We start from the raw sequence: 14,091 nt of genomic DNA on the forward strand, positions 1-14,091 counted from the left end.
GAGTAGGGGTGCCGCAAAATAAAATAAATTACTTAGGGGTGCCGTTATTAGAAAAAGGTTGAAAACCACTGACTTACTCCACTATTTTATCTAGAACAGAAGTTAAGCTAACAAGTCTGTAATCACTCATATATACGCTGGTGTGCAAAACCTAAGGACCACCACTAGCCTAGTGGTCAGGCGCTCGGGTGCATAAGTACACGTACCCTTGAGCGACCGGGGTTCAAGCCTGTGACTGATGAATACGGTGCTGTTTTTTGTATTCTGTCCATCTTGTAAACTCCTCTGACCGTTTGGTCGTCCCGGAGTATAAACAGAAATTTTATTTATTTATTTCTAAAGGTTACAGCCACAAAATATTTACCTAAGGTACTAGTTACGGATGAGAGTAGATTCAGTCTCACCACGATTCTGGACGTCAGCTAATCTAGTGAGAGGTTGGCATACAGTAGAACCCCGCAAACGTCACTGAAAGGGATCGATATGACGGTCGAAGCGTTCTCGTCTGGAGAGGCGTTACCTTTGATTGACGTACACAACTCCAGATATTGGAAGGCGGTACTTTAACCAGTGCACGCTACTGTACTGCGGTAATCCTTCCCCATGTGCATCTGTTCCGAGGTGCCATTGGCCGGAGTTCGTGTTTATGGATGAACAACAGCTGCAGTGCCACACACCATCGCACTGCAGCTGTTGATATGCTTTTGGAAAGTGAGGCCTTTGTTCGTATGGATTGGCCTGCCCGTTCCGGCGATCTAAATCCCATCGAACACATTTATGACGCTCTGGGGAGACGCCTAGCAGCCGGTCCACACCCACCAGAAAATGTTCATCAGCTGAAGGTGGCGCTTACAGAGGAATGGACGTTGTTACCGCAAGAACTTATCAACAACATTGTTCTACATATGGAAAGATGCTGCAAAGACTGCATCAACATTAGGGGGTAGCCATATCTCCTACTGAGGACCACCTCTTCCCTTTGTTCCATCTTTGGCAATGATGCATCTGTATTATGGCAGCCAGTGCTATGTTGCCATTTTTGAATAAAGTCACTCTATACCGTTTTGTTTCTACAAATGTACCGTTGTGTCTGTGTTGTTTCCTTCACCACTTCTGCACCTCACCAGGTTCCTTTGATATGCTTTTCCCATATCGTGGCCACTCCTATGAGAAGCTACAGGTGAAAACTTGACTGGTCCTTAAATTTTTGCACACTAGTGTAGCTTACGTGTATATAGCTTTCCATTTCTTTGTTCTTCGAAGGGCATTCATCAAGGTAACCAGGGAACAGATGATCTCATCATAAACTACCTATTATTATTATTATTATTATTATTATTATTATTATTATTATTGCTGCTCTTATATTATTTCTCCCTGATTGGGTGATTCCACTCTGTGACGGGTACTGCTAACAAGTACACAGGGTGGTTGTAATGTCTGGTGTTACTATTGGTCGAGGAAATCTCTTACTGTCCTACAGGTGTTCAGGATTGCTACTTTCTGAAGTTCCTTGTAGGTGTTCTCTGAGAGACCTATTGCTGCTAGGCTGCTATGTAGGGTCTTTGATACGATACCAGTGGTTGTCACGTTGATCGGGATGGTCGATACTTCTTGCATATGCCACATCTCCTTGACTTCATGTTTCAGGTTCGTGTACTTCCTGATTTTTTCCTCATGGGTTTTCTGGACATTGCTAGTGTTGGGCACCGCTATGTCAATCAGGTAGGTAGCCTTTTCCATGTTGTCCACAAGGGTTATGTCCGGTCTGTTGTGCGGGATGATCTTATCCGTTATTATGGCGCGATCCCAGTACAGCTTGTGGGTTGGGGTCTCTAGTACCGCCTTGGGTTCGTACTTATAGTATGGTACACTTTCTTTGGTCAACTGGTATTTCCTCGCTAGCTTTCTAATGTATTATCCTGGATACCTAGTCGTGTCTATGAGTGTACTCAGTCTGGGTGGTCACCTTACACCCCACGGTGATGTGTTGGATCGTTTCTGAAGCCAGGTGGCATCGTCGACATGTGTCATCTGACATTCCGGTCTCCTTTGCGATGTATTTTCTATAGTTTCTGGTGTTGATTACTTGATCTTGGATGGCTAGCATGAATCCTTCAGTCTCGGGGAAGAGCATCCCACTTGTGAGCCATGCATTGGAAGAAATTTTATCTATGTGATCTTGATGGAGGTCATTGTACTGTCTGCCATGGAGGGTCTGCTTTGCCCATCTTTCTGACTTTGTTTTAGTGCCGACTGGGCGGGAGGGGCTCTTCGCTTAGGTTGAGTTGGGTATACCACTTATTTATCTTCCTTATGGGCTGGTGGAGTGGTGCTGTGTTGTTCTCGAAGTAATCCTTCATTATTCTTATTAGCTGTATTGGGCAAAGAAGCCTAAAGCTTATGCTGGGCCAGCCAAAAAAAAAAATTTCTGAATTATCCAGAGAGAGAGAGAGAGAGAGAGAGAGAGAGAGAGAGAGAGAGAGAGAGAGAGAGAGAGAGAGAGAGAGAGAGAGAGAGAGAAGTAAAAAGGAATCACCAAGAAAAGAAGAATGATGATAATATCCAGCTCAGGACCCTGCGTGTGCCAAAGCATGCTTACCGAATGTGAGCCCCTGATACATATATAATAAAGAAGGTTGTAAAATGGATTGTTTATAGGCTGCCACCAAGTCATTGTCTTTGTTTGTAGTATACAAAGAATTAGCTACAAGTAGACCCTTGCTGTGAAAAAAACAAATGAAGGGAACCTGAAAACCATAAAGCGGAACTGCCGATGATTGAAATAGTGGCTGCAGTAGACTCCTCGCTTTCCCAGACATCGTTTAGCCCTTCTTCCTGAATGCCGCAGGACACTCTAATTTCAATAGCATTCGTCAGTTGGGAATCAATTCAGCCGAACCTATTCACGTCCTGAGATCCAGCCGTTTATCTGGTTGCAGTGTAGTCTGCGCGGTAGCACAGTGTTATCGTCACTGTCCTCCCCACACCGGGTGGAAAAGGCCCGGGTTCGAATCCCGTCGAGGACACGAGGAACTTGAATCGGCTTTTTTCACTCAGTGGCTGAGTTAGTCGTTCTCAGGCGTAGGTAGCAAGGTTTCCCACAGAAACTGGGGTTTTTCGTCCAGCAAACATACAAATCGACCACAGAACACACGCAATTAACAGAATAGTCAAAAAAAAAAAAAAAAAAAAAGTAGACCGTTTGTGTGAAACACTATCAAGAGCTGGTTTATGGTAAAATAAAGGGAACCTGAAAACTATAAGAAGAAAATTGCCGACACTCGAAAGAGTAGCTTTTAGATACAATTTATGCAGCCAAAAATGTTGCCCATTTAATTACAGTATCTTTGCCGATGGTAAGAGTACAACACTTTGAGAAATACTGCTTTAGTTGATGTGATTTTTTGAATTGTTTATTTGACATAAATTTATTGAAATCGTATTTTTATAATTTCAGCACTGTGTAAACTGATAAAATGGCCCCTAAAGAGCGCAGTAAGAAGAAAATTTCCATTGAAATTAAACAAAAAATGAAGCGAAAATTTCAACGTCCGAGGCCTTGGAATGAATATTAAAATAAATTCAATAGTACTATTTTTCGCTGGGGGGAAATTGTTCCCCCATAGATTCAACACTGCTCATGGGAGACCCAGAATTTTTGGTTTCGCAATAGTTTTTTCGTTGAATACGTGGAATTGTGACACACTATGGTGACGACGCCTCATTACCTTTATTTCCTGTGTTATAAAAAAAAAAAAAAGAAAAAAATAAAGAAAGAGATAGAGAACAAGAAAATGAAAAAAATTTTTGTTTTCCCTTTAGGTCTTTAATATTTTGTGTTTTCTCTATCCGCTGCCAGAGGGAGAAGTGATGTTTACATGCTTCAATCATGTAATCGTAAATGCACTTATTCTGATAAATGGGTCTACGATAGTTTAAACTAGGTATTTTTAATGAATTAACGCGGAAGACACCTGAAAATGTGTGCTACTCGTACCCCAAATCTTAGTCCATTTGTTTACTGGGCGCAATCAAATTCAAGTATTTCTCTACGGGTGGACCTTCGAAATGTTACCGTAAGGAAGTTAAGATTTTTACGATGTTATTAGGATTTTAAAATCTTTAAATGTTTTACGAATTTAAGACCTCATATAAGTAATAAGGAAATACTGTAGTTTTAAACGTCTTATTTACGCAGATTTGTTTCTTTTTGTAATTACCTAAATATTTAGGAAGTGATACATTAACATAAGTGATTCATTAATTCGGTTTGTTATTTGGTTTTTAGGAGCACCAGCAACTAAGGCCATATTGCTCCGGGGATATGCGGTGGTCATTCCCTGACCTTTCCGCATCCTCCGTATTTGGTGGTGACGGGCTCGAGCCCCGGTTTAATCAAGAAGTGTGTTCTACGCACTGCTGCTCCTTCCCACCTGGCTACGGAGGCGCCCATTAATTCGGTGGCGGTAATAATGTTTAACAAGTAACGGGAATTAATTGGATTGGGATAAGTATAATTCTAGAATATTTTCTTTAATTTGATTCTGTGGGTATATAATTAATATTTCAGGGTTTTACAAATATACAGTGTGTCTCAAAAATATTGGTACAAACGTTTAGGGGAGGTAGGTAACATCTAAAGGAATGTGAATCGCATAGGAACCCATAACCGTCACCATAAGTCGGTAGATGGCGCTGTTCATCAGTTCGTAAGAGGGAAAATTTCTGGTTTACTCATTCAAGCAGTAGTCGCCACACGAAGACCATGCATCGATATATGAACTGTGAGCTGGCAGACATGCACCTAGTGTATGGATTAGTAGAGGGCACTGGACCAGCCGCTCAACGAATTTATGGAGAATGCTTCCCAGACAGACATGTACCGGACCACTGTTTGTTTGCGCGTGTGCATCAAAATTTGTGCGATTATAGATCATTTAGAGGTAACAGGAGTAGTGCGGGCAGACCACGTTCGACGCGAACTCCCACCATGGAAGAAAGTGTGTTGAATGCCGTCCAGAATAATCCTACTACCAGCACATGTGCCATTGCCTCTGCCGTAGGAGTGTCTCGTTGCAGTGTACAGTGTGTCTGGCACCACGATTCCTTACACCCCTTTCATCTCCAAAGGGTTCAGTTACTGCTCCCCCAAGATCATCCTGCACGCGTGGCCTTTGCGCAGTGGTTTCTCCAAGAAAGTGTTCAAGACTTGAATTTTCCAGCCTATGTTTTGGTCACGGATGAGGCTTATTTCACTCGGGAAGGCTTATTCAATCAGCACAATGCTCACGTGTGGGCTCACGACAACCCACACGGTGTGCACCCCCATGCAGCACAACATTGCTTCCCAGTAAATGTGGGCAGGTATGGTCGGTGACTGCTTAGTCGGACCATACCTGTTACCATCCCGCACGAACTCCGCTAAATATCGGATATTTCTTGAACAAGTTCTAACAGGGTTACTTCACGATGTTCCAGCAAATGTGAGACGCAACATTTGGTTTCAACATGACGGGGTGCCTGCCCATTATGGAAGGTGTGTTCGTGACCATTTGAACAGGCGTTTTGGGCGTCGATGGATTGGCCATGGTGGACCCGTTGCCTGGCCCCCACACTCACCTGATTTATGGAGCCTTGATTTCTTTCTGTAGGGGGGGGGGCCTCAAATCTATCGTGTATGAATTGCTTGTGGAGACGGAAATGGATCTCATTTCCGTCTCCGTCTCCATCAGCACAGACAAGTCTCATGGTGAGACTTGTCTGTGCTGCTGCTACTGTCAAAGAAACTCCAGGTGTGTTCAACCATGTCCGCCAATCCATGCTGTGTCGGTGTCATGCATGCATCGGTTCTCATGGTGGAACCTTCGAGCATCTGTTGTAACATCATGAAATGCATCCATCTCGTACTCCATTGTTAATATTATGTCAAATAAATGTTTGCCACTAATTACTGTCTTGTGTCATTTCTGTTTCTTGTGCCTCTGCTACTACTTTCCCGTGACGTTTCCGGTTATGGGTTCCTATGCAATTCACATTCCTTTAGATGTTACCTACTTCCCCTAAACGTTTGTTCCATTATTTTTGAGACACCCTGTATATATAACAAGCTCCAGTTATGATGCTTTTGGAACCGGCTGCAAAGAGCACTATAGAAGGAAAGCTTTTTATAAATTCAAATTCCCACTTCACAGAATTGGTCATTATTATTATTGTTATTAGCTATATGGTGCAAGTAAGCCCGAGGCTTATGCTGCACCAGCCAAAAAAAAAAAAAAAAAAATTCTGAATTACCCCGAGAGAGAAAGAAAGAAAGAAAACAAGAGAGAAGTAGAAGGGAATCAACAAGAAAGGGAAGAACGATAATATCCAGCTCAGGAGCCTGTGTGTGCCAAGCCCATACTCACCAGACGTGAACCCCTGAGGTTCATGGGAGAAAAGTATTAGTGGTGGTAAACGATGCAAGAAAGAAAGTTTATACAGAATTAACCAAAAGAAAAAAAAAAAGAAACCTTCCCATTTCATCTATCCATTCCCTACAATAATTTGGTTAGTTCTTTAAATTTTATTTAAGCTATCAACTTCCACAAGCATCCTTGGATTCAGGGGAGTGTCCAGTGGACTGAAGATTTGCAAATGTATCAAAAGGTGAAATTAGTAATAACAGACCTGTTAGCTTAACATCTGTTCCAGGAAAAATAATGGAATTATTGGTTAAAAAAGTAATGAAGGGCAATCTGGGCAGGAATGCAGTTATACTCCAGTCACAGCATGGATTTGTTAAAGGGGTCTCGTCTAACCAAACTGATAGGTTCCAATGATGCAGCAACCAAGGAACTGGTTGCAAAAATTAATTTTGACATCATATACTTGGATTTCAGGAAGGTTTCTGATATTGTTGCACATTAGTAGAGGGAAAAAACCTTCCACTTCACCCCTCCATTCGTTTGAAATACCTGTCCAGCTGAGCCTTAAATTTATTTAGGCTATCAACTTCCACAACAAGGGATGGAAGTCTGTTCCACCAACTAACTACCTGCTGGCTAAGGGCAAATTTCCACACATCTATCGTACATCCGTCTTTCCTCAGTTTGAATTTATGCCCTCTCAGGGGATTATTCTGAGCAAGAAGGAGAATCCCATCGGCATTGAGCATGCTCAAACCATTCAAGGCTTTATACACCTCTATCAGATCACCTCACCGGTGCCTAGTCTCCAGACACTGTAATTTGCAAAACTTAAGCCTTTCTTTGTAAGAGCAACCCTTTGTTCCATTCACTAATCTTGTTGCCCTTCTATGTACTCGTTCCAGCAGCTCTACATCCTTCTTGAAATGAGGCCTCCAGACCTGTATACAGTACTCAAGGTGTGGCCTGACCATTGCCTTATACAAGGGAATAATCACCTCCTTATCCCTTCTAGAAAAATTCCTATATATCATTGACAAGACACCATGAGCTACTCTTGCAGCCTGTCTGCACTGCTCAGAGAACTTCATATCTGCCTGCACAATTACCTCCAGGTCCTTTTCATTCTCTACCACTGTCAGTGTAGTACCACAGAGTTGATACGTTGCTCTGGGGTTGTTGTTTCCCATATGTAGTACTTTACATTTGTCAATGTTAAACTTCATTTGCCACCTCTCAGCCAATCTGCTCAACCTTTCCAGATCCTGTTGCAGCAGCAGCATAGCGTCAGTAGTGGCCTTAACAACACTGGCAACCTTTGTATCGTCTGCAAACTTGGACATTAAACTTGATGTACCATCATCAATATTATTTATAAATACAGAAAACAATAATGGACCCAACACTGAACCCTGAGGGACTCCACTAATAACATTAGTCCCCAATGAGCAGTGCCCATTGATTACCACTCTCTGTCTTCTCCCGCTCAACCACCCCTTTATCCATAGCAGCAATTTGCCTCCAATGCCACACTGCTCCAATTTGTGCAGCAGTCTTCCATGTGCAACAGTATCAAAAGCCTTTCTAAGATCCAAGTATATAATATCAGAGTTATTCCCTGCATCCAGCTCTTTTGTGACTGCATCATAGTATCCAATCAAATTGGTCAGGCAAGACTTCCCCTTAACAAAACCATGCTGTGTCCGAGCTATAACTGAAGTGTTGTCTAGATGATCCTGCAGTGCTCCTTTAATCAGTGCCAATTCATGAGAGGTTGCTGTGCAAACTGGAGCATTGTGGCATTAAGGACAAGTTACGGCAATGGATAAAGGAATGATTAAGTGGAAAAAGACAGAGTTATTATCAATAGGCTCTGCTCTTTGTGGAGTAATGTTATTAATGGAGTTTCCCAGGGTTCATTGCTAGGCCCATTGTTGTCAATATTTATTAATGATATTGAGGAATGTATATCAGGCTTAATGTAAAAGTTTGCAGATGATACAAAGGTTGGCAGGGTGGTTAAAGCCAGTAATCAGGTGAGCTACTGCAACGAGATGTAGGAACATTGGGGGTCACGGTCTGAGAAATGGCAGTTGAAGTTTAATATTGACAAATGCAAGGTACTGCATATGGATAGCAGTAATACTAGAGTAACTTATCAATTGTGCGGTACTATACTCAGGGTAGTGGAAAATGAAAAGGCCTTGGGGTAATTGTTCAGTCAGATATAAAATTCTCTGAACTGTGCAAACATGCTGCCAGAACAGCTCATGGGGGTTGTGTTGATGTTATGCAGAAACTTTGCTATCAGGGATAAGGAGATGATTACCCATTTGTACAAGGCCATGGTTAGGCTACATATTGAGTATTGTGTACAGGAGTGGAGGCCTTACTTTAGGTTACCCTTCTGTGCACCAGCTGGAACAGGTGCAGAGAAGGGTAACTATATTAGTGAAGGCAACAAAAGAGTGCTCTTACCCAGAAAGGCTTCAGTTCTGCAAATTGCACCTTCTGGTAATCTGATTGAGGTATTGAAGGCCTTAAATGGATTTAGTAAGCTGAATATGAGTGGCATTCTTCCCCTTGCTGATACAATGGATTCCGGTTATTTGGGGCAGCTGTTTATTTGGGGCAAATCTTAGAAAACAGAACCCAATCGAGAAAATAACCAGGATTTACTTTGCTTAATTGGGACAACATGCTGTTTAATCAGGGCAGTAGACCGCAGCACTGGAGATTACCCTACGATTCTCTCTGACCATACCTCGTGGTTCAGTTGGATTTCTGGAGGTCACAACCATAAAACAGTTAGCAGTCACCTGTTTATTGGGCTTTTCTGTTAGTGCAATCTATCATAAACGGATAGTAAACTTGATCTTATTGAATTTGCAATAATACCGACAGCTGGAATTCTGTGGGTTATTATGGTGAAATGTGTTTACACTTACATGACATCGTCAATCATATAAAAAAAATTAATTTTCATAATCTTCTCTTCATTCCTATTTTTTAAAGCTTCGTAACTTGTTACTCCGTTCTCACTTGCGCATATCGTGCTACTTGCAATTTGTGTGCACCGTGTTCTTTGTTACTGATTGCTTATCTTTTTACTGTTTTAAATTTTAACCCCCACTCACAAATGTCAGTGAACAGAAATGTCAACTAGTTAGTATGTAAGTATTAATTATTCCAATTATCACGTATATTCTTAGAATTTTCACATATCATTTAATACTGACAGCTGCAATTCTGTGGGTTATTATGGTGAAATGTGTTTACACTCACATGACATCTTCAATCATATAAAAAAAATTAATTGCGAAAGTGATTCTTGCACTGCTTCTATTGGAATGAGCAGAAGCCTGAAAAACAAGATGCAGGATATTTCAGAGACTGCTAGGAGTCATTGCAGTACAAGTAAACACATGGGTTATGTTAGGGTAGCTAAGAATAGAAACAGGTGCATGTATACTTTCGTGTACACCAATGCTAGGAGTTTGGTAAATAAATTTGATGAATTTGAGGTATTGCTCAAAGCATCAAAGGCAGATATTGTTGGGCTATCAGAGACGTGGTGCCACACAGATATAAAGAATGCAGAACTGGAATTTGGGGAGTACAACATCTACAGAAAGGATAGATAGGATAGAAAGGGAGGAGGGGTTATGCTATTAGTTAAGAAACACATAAAATCCAAGGAAGTGAAGCCAGTCGACATCGCTGGACAGTGCAGTGTTGAGTCAGTTTGGCATAAGTTTGAGAGAAGGAGTGTGCTATAGGCCTAATGACTCTGATGAGTATAATAAGAAACTGTACAGGGAAATAGAGTGGGCCAGTACATCAGAGAGTCTTATAATGGGGGATTTTAATTTCCCAGATATTGACTGGAATTTGTGGGTTGGTCACTCACACACTAGCAAGGCTTTTATGGATTTATTGGATGATTGTTTTCTACAGCAGCATGTTCGGGAGGCAACTAGAGGGAGTACTACTCTTGATTTGATTATCAGTAGTGATTCTTCATGCATTAAGAATGTGCAGATAAAGGAACCACTAGGTGGCAGTGATCACAGTGTGCTGAAGTGGGATTTACTCAAAGAGGTAACTACCATCAGCGGTAAAGGGAAGGCTTATTGCTTTCGTAAAGGTGACTACGATGGTGTGAGACAGTATTTAAATTCTATACAGTGGGACCAACTGAAGATGTTACCAACAGCAAATTCAAAATGGGAAGCATTCAAAGAACTTATCTTGGAAGCTACTAGGCTTTACATACCAACCAAGAAATATTGTTCAAGGTTTAGGCCTAAATGGATGCCAGATGAACTAATGAGACATATGACAGAGAAGAAAAATACATAGGATACATGAAAATTAACACATGACACAGAAGCCTATGATAGATACAAGTTGATCTGTAACCAGGTTACAAAGGAGGTTAGGCAGGCAAAGGCAGATTACGAGAAATCTTTGGCAAGGGATGCAAAGAAAAACAGCAAAGAGCTCTTTACTTATGTAAACTCTAGAAGGAAGGGGATGAATCAGATTGGTCCACCTGATATCGATGGATCAACTGTTAATGATCCTGCTCAGGTAGCTAACAAACTAAATGAATATTTTGCGTCGACATTCACACACAAGGAGTTATTCAGCGAGGGGAATGCCAAAGGTGTATTCAACTCTGGCAGTAAGCTAGAAAATCTTGTAATAACTGAGAGTTAAGTGGAGGAGAAATTGTTGAAGATAAACACAAGAAAGGCACCTGGGGTGGATGGGATCTATCCAGTTATATTAAAGGAGGCAGCAAAGGAAGTAAGCAAACCCTTAGCCATAATTATGAGAGCTTCCTTGGACTCAGAGGAGGTACCCACAGACTGGAAATATGCAATGTGACCCCAATTCACAAAGGAGGATCAAAGGCCGACAAGTAATTATAGACCTGTGAGTTTAACTTCTGTTCCAGGAAAATTAATGGATGCACTGGTTAAAGAAGCACTGCAGGATCATCTAGACAAGACTTCAGTTATAGCTCGGACACAGCATGTTTTTTTAGGGGGAAGTCTTGCCTGACCAATTTGATTGGATACTATGATGCAGTCACAAAAGAACTGGATGCAGGGAATAACTTTGATCTTAGAAAGACTTTTGATACTGTTGCACATGGAAGACTGCTGCACAAATTGGAGCAGTGTGGCATTGGAGGCAAATTGCTGCTATGGATAAAGAGGTGTTTGAGTGGGAGAAGACAGAGAGTGGTAGTCAATGGACGCTGCTCATCGTGGACTAAAGTTATTAGTGGAGTCCCTCGAGGTTCAGTGTTGGGTCCATTATTGTTTTCTGTATTTATAAATGATATTGATGGTGGTATATCAAGATTAATGTCCAAGTTTGCAGACGATACAAAGGTTGGCAGGGTTGTCAAGGACACTACTGACACTATGCTGCTGCAACAGGATCTGGAAAGGTTGAGCAGATGGGCTTCGAGGTGGCAAATGAAGTTTAACATTGACAAATGTAAAGTACTACATATGGGAAACAGCAACCCCAGAGCAACGTATCAACTCTGTGGTACTACACTGACAGTGGTAGAGAATGAAAAGGACCTGGGGGTAATTGTGCAGGCAGATATGAAGTTCTCTGAGCAGTGCAGACGGGCTGCAAGAGTAGCTCATGGTGTCTTGTCAATGATATACAGGAATTTTTCTATCAGGGATAAGGTGGTGATTATTCCCTTATATAAGGCAGTGGTCAGGCCACACCTTGAGTACTATATACAGGTCTGGAGGCCTCATTTTAAGAAGGATGTAGAGCTGCTGGAACGAATACAGAGAAGGGCAACAAGATTAGTGAATGGAACAAAGGGGTACTCTTACGAAGAAAGGCTTAAGTTTTGCAAATTATAGTGTCTGGAGACTATCCACCAGCGAGGTGATCTGATAGAGGTGTATAAAGACTTGAATGGTTTGAGCATGCTCAATGCTGATGGGATTCTGCCTCTTGCTCAGAATAGTCACCTGAAAAGGCATAAATTCAAATTGAGGAAAGACAGATGTAGGATAGACGTGCGGAAATTTGCCTTTAGCCACCGGGTAGTTGGTTGGTGGAACAGAGTTCCATCCTTTGTCGTGGAAGTTGATAGCCTAAATAAATGTAAGGCTCAGCTGGACAGGTATTTCGAGCGAACGGGGGGGGGGGGTGAATTGGAAGTGTTTTTTTTTTTTTTTTTGGCTGATTCTGCATAAGTTTGCTTTCTTGCATCATATGCCTCTTCTAATGCTAATGCTAATTTTTTAATTGGTAATGTAATAAAGGGTAAATTTGTGCTTAATATATCTTTATTTATATACCTTGTCTATAATATTCCTCCTATTTTTGCTAATTAGAATTCCTGTTTAATAGAATCACAATGATCACAATGCTAATAATGAAGAATTACAGAACTCCTTGGACATCTTGAACAGCACAGTAAAGGAGTAAAATATGAAGATTAACAACAATAAACCCAAGTTAATGTTAATTTCAAAGTGGCTGGGAAGAAGAATCAATACAACATTAGATGCAATAATATTGGAATAGGTACTTTACTGTGGTGAGTCCATTGTAACGTGATTTGATTGTACAGTGAACCAATTGTAAAGCGAGGGTTCCTTGTATTTTTAACTACTTACGTGAAACTTCGGATAATTGGGGCAGCCGCTTTATTGGGCCAAAATGCACTAGTCCCGATGTGTCCCAAATAACCGCAATTGACTGTACTGCACACATGAGCAGGCATAAATTTAAGTTGAAGGGGATGGTTGTAGGATAAATGTGTAAAGGTTTGTCTCAGCCAGCAGGTGGTTGATTGTTGGAACAGACTTCCATCTCTTGTGTGAGTGGATGGTTTGAATAAATTCAAGGATGAACCAGACAAATTCTTGGAGCGTGTAGATGGGAGAAGAGTGTAGAGTTTTTTTTTTGGCTGATGCTATATAAGCTTGTTTTATTGGCATCACCATCTTTCTTCAATTTGAATTTATGCCCTCTTTTCGTCTTATCGAGAGAATTCCATCAGCATTGAGCTTTCTGAATCCATTCAAAGCCTTAAACACTTCAGTCACATCACCTTGAAGGTGCCTAGTCTCCAGACTGTAATTTGTAGAACTGAAGCCTTTTTTGGTAAGAGCACTGCCTTTTTCCCCTCACTGATCCTGTTGCCATTCTCTGTACTCGTTCCAGTAGCTCTACATCCTTTCAAAAATGAGGATTTCAGATATGTATGCAGTATTCAAGATTTGGCCCGACCATTACATTACACAATGGGATAATCACTTCCCTGTTTGAAAAATTCCTGTATATCATTGACAAAACCCCATGAGCTGCACTGCATTGCTCAGAGAACTTCATATCTGACTGTACAATTACCCCAAGATCTTTTCATTTTGAAAAGATCTTGGGGTAATTGTATAGTCAGATATGTAGTTTCACACATTTGGTCCATTACTCTGGGGTTACTGCTACCCAGTGCTTTTTTTGAAAAAAAATAGGTGCTGGTACTGATTCTTTGCTATCAGGAAAAACTGAAAATTAAAAGGATATGAAAAGTACTCTAAATTTTTTTTTTTCCTGATATTGTTACTTTAGTAGTAATGTTTTTAGAATAAGAACAACAAATTAAGTATATTAACAGAGTTTATTAAGCATA

The 14,091-nt window shown here is 41.1% G+C and overlaps 1 protein-coding gene across 1 annotated transcript in view; it reads left to right on the forward strand.

Annotated features, from left to right (window-relative positions):
* Positions 1–3,881: 3,881 nt before the first annotated feature.
* Positions 3,882–14,091, forward strand: part of Hacd2 (3-hydroxyacyl-CoA dehydratase 2) — a 160,150-nt gene continuing 149,940 nt past the window's right edge. Inside the window, exon 1 of the mRNA XM_090374025.1 lies at positions 3,882–4,079. Coding sequence (XP_090230151.1) covers positions 3,984–4,079 — 96 coding nt within the window. The 5' untranslated portion in view covers positions 3,882–3,983. The remainder of the gene's footprint in view (positions 4,080–14,091) is intronic.

This window comes from Mastigoproctus giganteus, chromosome 5 (assembly GCF_048544385.1).
Source record: "Mastigoproctus giganteus isolate SK-2022 chromosome 5, ASM4854438v1, whole genome shotgun sequence".
NCBI classification, from domain to species: domain Eukaryota; kingdom Metazoa; phylum Arthropoda; class Arachnida; order Uropygi; family Thelyphonidae; genus Mastigoproctus; species Mastigoproctus giganteus.